The sequence below is a fragment of the Protopterus annectens genome, chromosome 6.part0 (assembly GCF_019279795.1).
Source record: "Protopterus annectens isolate FY-2018-M chromosome 6.part0, PAN1.0, whole genome shotgun sequence".
NCBI classification, from domain to species: Eukaryota; Metazoa; Chordata; order Ceratodontiformes; family Protopteridae; genus Protopterus; species Protopterus annectens.
In genome coordinates, this window is record NC_056737.1 from 275,020,274 (window position 1) to 275,030,273 (window position 10,000).

The 10,000-nt window shown below is 38.8% G+C and overlaps 1 protein-coding gene across 5 annotated transcripts in view; it reads right to left on the reverse strand.

Moving 5' to 3' along the window:
- The window catches only part of SMOC1 (SPARC related modular calcium binding 1), a 1,430,756-nt gene that overhangs the window by 424,857 nt on the left and 995,899 nt on the right, over nt 1-10,000 (reverse strand). For all 5 annotated transcript variants that reach the window (XM_044074027.1, XM_044074032.1, XM_044074030.1 and 2 more), the window contains one exon: nt 6,432-6,514. In XM_044074027.1, the coding sequence (XP_043929962.1) occupies nt 6,432-6,514 (83 nt within the window). The remainder of the gene's footprint in view (nt 1-6,431; nt 6,515-10,000) is intronic.

Below are 10,000 nucleotides of genomic sequence, written 5' to 3' on the forward strand. Positions count from 1 at the left end.
ACACCTCAATGCAGATCAGCAGCCCCTTAGTGATGCTAGGCCAAATCTCCAGCTGACCCCAGCACTACCAGGTTAAATAAATTTGCTCAATGTCATACAATAATCAAATGAGGATGAGTAATAACTCTGAGCTCAGAAAGTACCTTGTTACCACTTGTAGTCTCAGTTCTGTTCACCCTATGTCAGGGAAGCATACAAACCCTTAATGTACCTGAGCCCAAACATTCCTCATCTAAACCCTCAAGATACATCAGATACATACTGAATTTTTGCTGCACCTGCCATCTGAGGCAAGAGTCCGGTCACTCTGTGAAATCCCATCCAGTTGAACAATATACTCTCCATGACACAGCAATAAACATTGTAGTCCTTCTCTCTCCCTCTTACCTAAAGGTCTGTAAAAGACTTGGAACAGCCAATGGATAAATAGGGACACTCTGTACAACTCATTAGTACTATTAACCTGCACAAATGACAGAATCAGAGAAGGTGAATAGTATGCATTTGGGACAAAAACAATTGTTCTAATTATTCCATTACTGACTAAGAGCCATAGTGCCCTTTCTTTTTGAGATCACCATTTTAGGGAGATCCGGGGGAGGAAAGGACCAAGAAATCTAGGGTCATCTCTGAAAATAAAGAATAATCGATAAACGATGTGACATAATGTAAGCGGCAAATGGAGAAATGAAGCAATGACCCTTCCCAATAGGACTTGTGTGACCCGGTAAATCATTCAACACTGAACAAGGTGACATTCCTCAAAGCATTCTTCTTCTTCTTTCGGCTTTTCCCGGTTAGGGGTCGCCACAGTGGATCACCTTGTCCGCACATTGATTGGCAGTGGAGTTTTATGGTGTCGAGTTGCCAGCCCGGCGCCCAACCTACCACAGAAGGCACACTCACATGCACACCTAGGGCCAATTTAGAGTGCCCAATCCACCTGCAGCATGTCTTTGGGATGTGGGAGGAAACCGGAGCACCCGGAGGAAACCCACGCGACCACAGGGAGGACATGCAGACTCCGCACAGAAGGCACCCCAGCCGGGGATCGAACCAGAGAACCTCTTGCTGTGAGGCGGCAATGTTAACCACTGCACCACCGTGGCCACCCTTGTGACATTCCTCAAAGCATACTGAGCCCTAATTAAATGATACCTGCCTGACACCCCATTGACCAATTACATGTGATGAGCAACCCCCCCCCTTTCTGTACTGCTGATATGGAAATATTAAAGTAATGTAGCCCAAGTAGTCATCAGACCTCTAACCTGTACCACATTTTGTGGCAAAATCCTCATTTTCAATTCTTAGAGGCCATGTTCTTCTTTGTTACAAATTGACCAAGAAACTGACTCCATTCTGAGTTAAGAATTTTTTTTCTTTTTATTATCTGATATTCGGGGAAATAACACTAAATCCTACTACTTCATTAAAACTGCAATTCACATCATAAAGTAAAACAATTTAACCATCCTGTAACATTCCTAAATGTAACTGTTAGTGAGCTGTTAGAATGTACCCTCCCATTTTGCTCATTTGTTGCACAGTATAAGAGATAATGCTCCCCCTTCTGTAGAAAGAAGGTCCAGAACTATGGCAGTTAATACGATATAACAGAATGCTCCCTCTCCTGTCAGAAAACACTAGTTTTATGAGAAACAGACCAAAATGGAAGGCTAAATCTAGATAATGGAGATGTATGCACAGAGACAAGGTAGGACTTTTATGAAAATCTTCGTCAGTACATGCATCAAATCTACTCACAAACTATCTGCCAGAGCCATCAATGGCTATAACAGTCACCCCCCCAGTACATCCTTCCTCATGCCTCTAGTTAATGATGACATATCTATGAACATTAAATTCTTCCAATTGTACCATCCCTTTTACTCTCCCTTGCCTCAGTCTCTTTCTTCTTTTTTTTAATCTTTAGTTAATGACATTCCTTCCTCTGGCCAGACTTAAATCAAAAGCCATAAAACATAATGATAACATCACAAGCAAAATGTGAGGCCTTGAAACCAAGCAGCAAACACAAAACTGCTAAAACAGTGGGTACACATCCAAACTATTGACCACACTCCTAGCAATCTGTCAAAATCCGAGTTCTATGCATACAGGCCAAAAATGTGACAGGGTGTAGATCCCTTGTGAAAATCTGGACAGTTAAAGAGAGTGATGCCCAGGCTGTATCTAGTGCACTTTTTTAAAAGTGACAGGGACAACACAATGTGGGGAAGTGCACCATCTTGCCCACTAGCTCTCCCACGCTGTTCCCCAAACAGCACCTAACAGAACCTAACAGCACCAGCATTGTTCATATGGATAGTTTTTTTTTTTAGGACAATGCTCACCTCAGACATTGCCACTCATGTACATCCTGGTCATGAATGAGTGTCATGGCAGCCACAAATGATGGCAGGACCTCCTACACTGAACAGTAAACTGTGAACTTAAGACAGCTCATCAGCTCTGAAATGTAACCCCCTCCTTATGGGGTTTAATTGCCAGCAATGTCTTTTACTCTATGCATGTCACCATTCTCGCCTCCACTAATCATGAGACTGCAGGGACAAATAGATATACTCTGCAAATCCCGCTTCTGTATTGATGAGGTGGGGATGGACTGGATATATCTGAGAAATGATAGTAAGCTCTACAGTAGCCAGTGTGCAAGGTAAGGTAGACAAGTTCTAAAATATAATAAACCACTGTAAGTATGGCATAGTGTTGAGGAGTGACTGCATTTCAGGACACCAGGAGGCATAGCTCATTGTCAGAGAAGTTAGGAATGGGTGAAGAGGAAAGGCAGAAAAAGCTAGCTCAAGTTACAAAACAGTCAAAATAATGGCTTGTGAATCTCTCAAGCTTTATGCTATATGTATTCCATTAAGGAAAACCTTTCAGAATTTACCTGAAATTGTGAAAAAATATGGTAAACTTCCCAAAAAGCATTTTGGGTTAAGGAATGATTAGTTTTGTAGATCTCATTCTCATTAACATAGACTAAAGGTCTGCTCACAAGCTGTATCTTTGTTGACACGAGGAGGCACTGAGGCTACAAATCATTCACTACTAATTATTAGTCTTAAATTCATAATTCATTCCCTACTAATTAGAAATCTTAAAAATACTGACTTTGATGATGAGCTATCAGCTGATTTCATATTTATCTCTCAAACCACACCTTCCAAGTACTACTCAATCGGTGTATATCAAATAGGACTTTTTATGCCAGGTGTACCAAAGTGGTTAGCACTAGACCCAATACTTTTTTCAGACTATATCAGCAACCTGTGATTAATCAAGATTGTATAAGCTATGAAAAGAGACATGGCATCACAATGTGTTAAATGAAAGTAAGGAATTTTAATTTAAAAATATCAGATGCCTAATGCAGCAAAGTCTTGAAAATAAATAGTTTGTGGGCAAATTTTGCATTGTGAATATGCACAGGACTGTTAATAGTGTGCAAACAAAATGTAGGGGGAAATATATGACAAAAGTGTCTATCAGAAATCTGGGTGGAGAAGCTCAGAATTAATAAACAAAGTCTGGTGTTTGGATACACATTGGAGTGGATTGCAAAGCAATGTCTGCGATTGCAAAGCAATGTCTGCTCAAACATTTAAAACAATGAATTTGCAAGACAGTAAACCAAAGTCATTAATGTGCAACTTGTTTACTGATTAAAGAGATTAAGGTTGCAATATAAAATTAACATGTGAATATAAGTAAAAATGAAACAAGGATCAGTTCAAAATATCTGGAATGGAATGTGAATGTTGAACTACAATGCAAATCTAACCAAAATATGCTGAGTAATGATTTGTTTACATAGTATGAAAATTGCACAAGAGCTTACTAAAGATATAAAAAACACTACTATATACTTTGTACAACTGAATAAGTGGTGTCTGTTTTGTAACAACAAAATATTTCTCTGTGATTTACATCAGTCAGGTTTTTCGCAAATTAAGCTTGTTAAGGAACTGTTTAAGCCTTGAGCTTTTAATTCATATTTCGGAAAACAGATTTCTCAGACTTATTTTTGGCATTTCATCAGCATCTGAGTTTCAGAGGGCTGTTGCTCAGATAAATGAGAGACTCAATTGTATTTTAATATTATTGATGACATATTACCATAATGTCTGATAGAAGTTGGATGTAATACAAAAATTAATAACTTATTGATGAGACTAAAGAGAAAATCTCATGCTGATTAAAAATAAGTGTAAAATAAGAATAAAAAAGAGAAAGTGGATCATGTATTAACATCTGAAGACTTGAAACCAAACAATTAAAAGGACTGGGCAATGGTACAAATGCTTCTTGCAGAGGACAGCAGGTTGTTATGTTAAATCTTGATATGATGCAGTACCATTTAAAACTTACACTAAATATGACAGAAATAACTTTGCTACTAATGAAAACATTAGAACAATACCTGGAATGGTATTGAGAGTACTGAGCAAGAAACATATTTGAAATGCTTAAACTGTGACACAAGTGCTAGTACTGATTTTTTTTTGATAAAAATAAGACAGCAATTGCAACTAGATGCCAGACACCAGAATGTAATGATACAGTGGGGCTAGACTGAAAAAGGTAATGAATTTACTAAGTATCAGAAAATATGTTCATTGGCTGTGGGACAATTTTATGCAAAAATTTATTTTGAAAAATGTCTCCAGTCTCTCCTCATTAGTGTTTATACTTCAGTAGTACATCAAGGAAAACAGGTAAAGGTGTTGGTTGAAGCAGCACATAAACCATTACAAAACATAATTAAGAGGCAGTTGAACAAATCATTGCCAATACTGCAGAGAATGCTGTTATGATTACAAAGTATGCAAAGTATGACTTAGTTGTCAAGTATAAACAAGGAAAAGAGAAGCACACATTGGGTATGCATAGTGACTCATACTTGTCAGAGCATCATCTGCTTTCATTGACATTCAACTGAATTCTTACACTTTACTGACACCAGTGAATTGGGATAGACTGAATCAAAGCCAGAATAGATAAAAAGCATTACAATGCTGAGAAAGCAAGATGCCTTTTTTAATAAAAGCAACATATTTGATGTACTACTGAAGTAAAAACACTAATGAGGAGAGACTGGAGACATTTTTCAAAATAACTATGTCTTAACATTGACTGTGCTGAATATACATTCTGTGTCTGTGATATCACTCTTCCTATGATATTAACAGAAATATTTGTTTGCTTATTTATGTATTTATTTTCAGTTGTTGTCAGGGAAGTCCATCTGGGTGTAGAATCAATTTTCAAGGGAGGCCCAGGGAGGAACGCTCCATTGGTACAATGTAATATAAAATACAAAATAAGTTAACACAGGTAAGTTCAACATTAGTGTCAACACTGACAGTGCAGTGTTTGAAAAACATTGCAGAATATCAAACTAGTTCACATCACATAAAAGTATACTGACTATAAGTATATAATCACATTGGTGCAGTATGTTCACACTGGTATAATCATAATATGTTGAAATGAAATACACTATACACCCACATTTGTAGTCGAATAGCTGTAAACATGGATATGCATGAAAAAAAAAAAAAATGAAAAAAAAAAATATATATATATATATATATATATATATATATATATATATATACACATATATCTGTATTTATGCATGTATTATATAATCTGTACAAAAGTAGTAGTTACTTTGCATTAAGTAATGCAGGTTACATTAGGGTAATATACCATTTAGGGTTAGAGTAACACGTAGTAAATTATAGGAATAACGAACAATGTTAGCTATGGACATCAGTGTTGAGAAATGTTAGTCTAAAAGTAGAAAGTACAGCAATAGTTACAAGAGACAGCCTATAGGGTTTATTTACTATTCAGTCTTCACTATTTACTACCAAAGCCCAAATGCTTTATGAGGTGAGAGACTTGTGGGAAACTAAGGATAAAGGAAGGGGTTGTTTGTGTTAAAGTTTGCCTGATGAGGGCATAGCCAGGAGTCCTTGAGATGGTCTTTTACCTGATCTTTGAAAGTAGACAAAACACACTGAAGGATATCCAAACAGCATTTCCACAGAGAGGGAAAAGGTGATTATAGAATTCAGCAAGGTCAAGAACATCCATAGAGTTGTGCTCACCGAACAAAATATTTAAACATCGTATAGTTATATTTCTGTATTTACTTTATCACATGTGCAGAATAATAAAAAAAATAATAACAATAACAACAGAAAATCTGTACCCTCTGTCAGAACTTTTATTTGCATCTGCAAAGCCATAAATTCTTGCTTGTTTAAAATTATACACATTCAGAGCAGCAACAGGACAACCAGCTTCAGGCTGTTGGAGCTACACATATGCGCCACTCTTTTAAGCAAAGGTTTAACAACATTTAAAGATGAAAATGAGGAGGACAGTCTGACCTTGAATTTCCCGGTCCCTGAAGGGGTCATCAGTCTCTGGGAATCTTGACTTGGCATCACTTTCACAGCTTGGAGTTTCATAGCTGGAATGATAGAATGCATTTAATTCCTCATGTCTAGTATTGATGACCTACTTGAAATGTCTGGCATAAAATGGCTTCAAATGTAATGCTCTCACTGTTCTGCTTAGAGGCCGGAAGTGTCACTAAACCAAGGGGGTATACAGAAAGGCTTACCGCTTCTTCATAGTGCTATGTACTGCAAGACTGTGCCTTTTTATTTTCACTTACTGTCAAAGACTGTGGCTATAGTGGGCAGTTATGCATTTCAAACACCATGTTTAAAATGGACTTGCAATGCAGATCTTGTCACCAAATCCAATGAGCCAGTGAGCTTTTGTTCTTTCACCTAGTTTCACAAAATGTGGCTAGATCTACATCTAAAATACATGTTTTTGCACAAAAAAGCATAAATATGTATTTTATGTGCTCAGCTAGCCATTTTATCTGCAGTCCATGAAACTAGGTGACTATATGAAAAACAGCCTTGCAGTACTTAATGTTTTGCAAGAGTTTCTGAATACCTCCCAAAGTCACAATAATTCATCTTTACACTGCGGTAATAAAGTCACTAACAGATTTAAGACAGAAGTACCGATAGATTTTCATCAACAGTAACAGCTCACAATGAAAACAGATCACAAATAATCTGTTTATGTTTCTATCTCTCAAACTCCACAATTCCTACTTTACTTCTAGGTTCATATTTTCACACCACCAGCTTGGAGAAAATATAAATTACAAGGGGGTGCTGAAAAGTTCTAAGCTCAACCAAGAAGGGAATGATGTGGAGCCATGAAACTTACAAGTTATTCAACATATTCTCCTGAAGTTCAACACACTCGGCACACCGTGTCTGGAGTTTCTGTTAACCTGCCAAAAAAAGTCTGAAGTCTGGCCACGGAAATAGTGCTCCACTGCTGCAATCACATCTGAATCACTTGAAAATTGCCACCTTTGTAAACTTTTTTTAAGGTCTGGAAACAGGAAATTGTCAGATGGAGCAAGATTTGGTGAGTAGGGTGGATGGTCTGTGCACTCAAACCCCAATTTCATCAAAGCTTTCATCGTTTTTCCAGCCTTGCGAACAGGTTCATTGTCTTGCGAAAAGAGAACTCCTTTCTGCAGCTTTCCCTCTCCTTTTTTCTTTCAGTGCCTCCTTTAATCATCACAGACTGTTACAGTAGTTTTTTCTTTCAGTGCCTCCTTTAATCATCACAGACTGTTACAGTAGTTTTCTGCATTAACTGTTTGGCCCCTTGGAGGATAGTCAGTCATTACAACACCTTCCTGATCCCAAAACACTTTGGCCATGACCTTTCCTGCTGACTTTTGGGTAATGAACTTCTTTGGCCTTTGTGAACCTGAGTGCCGCCATTGCATGGAGTGTTGTTTTGTCTCAGGATCATAGTGGTGTAACCATGCTTCATCAACAGTAACTAGTCATTCCAAAAAGTTGGCACTAGCTCGACGAAAATGCCGCAAAATCAACTTGGAAGTGTACACTTGACGATTTTTCTTGTCAGCATTCAAATATTTGGGCACCCTCTTGGCTGACAACTTCTGCATACCCAGCTGCTCATGCATTATAAACCCAACACAATTCCTGGATATCTGTAGTGTCTCATCAATTCTTGTACAGAGGCAAAATAATGCTCAGAATTTAGAAAGTTGGTCAGGCCTAGAACTTTTTGGCACCCCCTCGTAATTTTCTTTTCTCTTAAGGCAAACAGATCAATGTGTTTTGTCAGATCCCCCACATGGTGGGTGTAGGAGAGCAGCCTTCCTACAAAAATTATTACAAGTGACAGCTACATTCATTAAATGTACTTTGGCATCTATTGCATGGTGGATTTGGTAATGCCAAGCAGATGTGAAAAGAAGTTTAGTGGTTGCTACCAGATGAAACAAAATGTCAAACAGCATCACTGACAAAGGCATTTTACAGGGGGCTAGGAAAAGTCATCTACTTCCTCCATGCAGAAAGTTGCATCACTAGCACCTGACCACTGAAACAATTTGCTACAAGGTTGTTGCATGTGAGAGAAGTGGACTGTCCTCTATTTCAGCCTTAGTGATGTACAAAACTAACAGTACTGAAGTTAGGCCTGGCTCCATGGCACAACTGGATAAAGCTCTAACTGTAGCTCAGGTTAGTGGGGATTGTTTAGCAGCCCCAGCACTGGAGGAGTTGGACAGGAAGGGGGGAGGAATGAAGGGGCATGACCCACTCACCTCCCCCATGGGAGTAAGAGGTGGGAGTGGAGGTTGTGCATTCTATGGGGCATACTATGCAGTGCAATTTCCCTGGTGGAGACCAAGAAAATCACTGCTCATACTACTTGGGGCATAGCAGTGCTGCTTGATAAGAAAACCACTGTGGAAGTGAGGGGATGTGTTCAATGGACAGCTCACTGCATGTGTCCCTCTGATACCTCAATGGGTACTTGCAGTTAAGGGATGAAACCAAGAAAAACCCATGAACCACCCTTGATGGCTATCTGATCAAGAAACAAATGGGCTGATTGCCTGAAGAAAGGGCTGATGACTGACAGGCAGCAGAAGCAAAGAGTGGCGGAAAATAACACTAAAGTTTGAGTTGGGATAAGCATCTCTAATATTTTGGTGTCTTTCCCTTAGATTCAATACTCTTGACTATCTTGTAAAACCAAACTCATATAAAAACACTTACAGAGAAGTTGGTGGGGCATCTGACTATGCAACTGGTGACATGCGTTTAGGAACATAATTGGGATGAGGGTAGGGCAGGTCATGGAAAGATAGGATGAAGCAGCAGACAGACAGTTCTCCTATCTCAGGGGAAAGATTTGGAAAGAACTGCTGTCTAGGCAACCACAGGTTGAGACCAGGAATCTCACAGCTCAGCATGTTATGTAAGGGGGAGTGACAGATGTGCAGACATCATAGCACATCATTCTTCTTGGCAGATATATTGCCCTACAACTTCCATAAGAATAATACCTCCCATCACCTTCTCCATGATTTCCTCTATGGCCTTTGCTTTCCGGCAGTAAGAATAACACCATACAACTAACTCCTTGAGGAGCCTGCCAGGTGTAGGGTTATGTGCAAGATTGCCTGGTGAGGACATGGAGAAGACTGAGGTGTGAATGGTGACAGACAGAAGCTGGTGCAGGTTAGATGTGTGTGTGTGTGTGTGTGTGTGTGTGTGTGTGTGTGTGTGTGTGTGTGTGTGTGTGTGTGTGTGTGTGTGTGTGTGTGTGTGTGTGTGTGTGTGTGTGTGTGTGTGTGTGTGTGTGTGTGTGTGTGTGTGTGTGTGTGTGTGTGTGTGTGTGTATAAAAAAATATTTTAGAATGCATGGTACATAATTAGAATTAAAGTGTCAAACAAAAAAATTATTTCTTAAAATTAAAACACTTTTGTATTTACTTGCTCTGTCTGCAGAGGTTCTAGCTGTATCTAAATATAGCAACTCTTATCAATACAGATACCTGATAAATTATTAAACTATTCTTCACACTGACCCA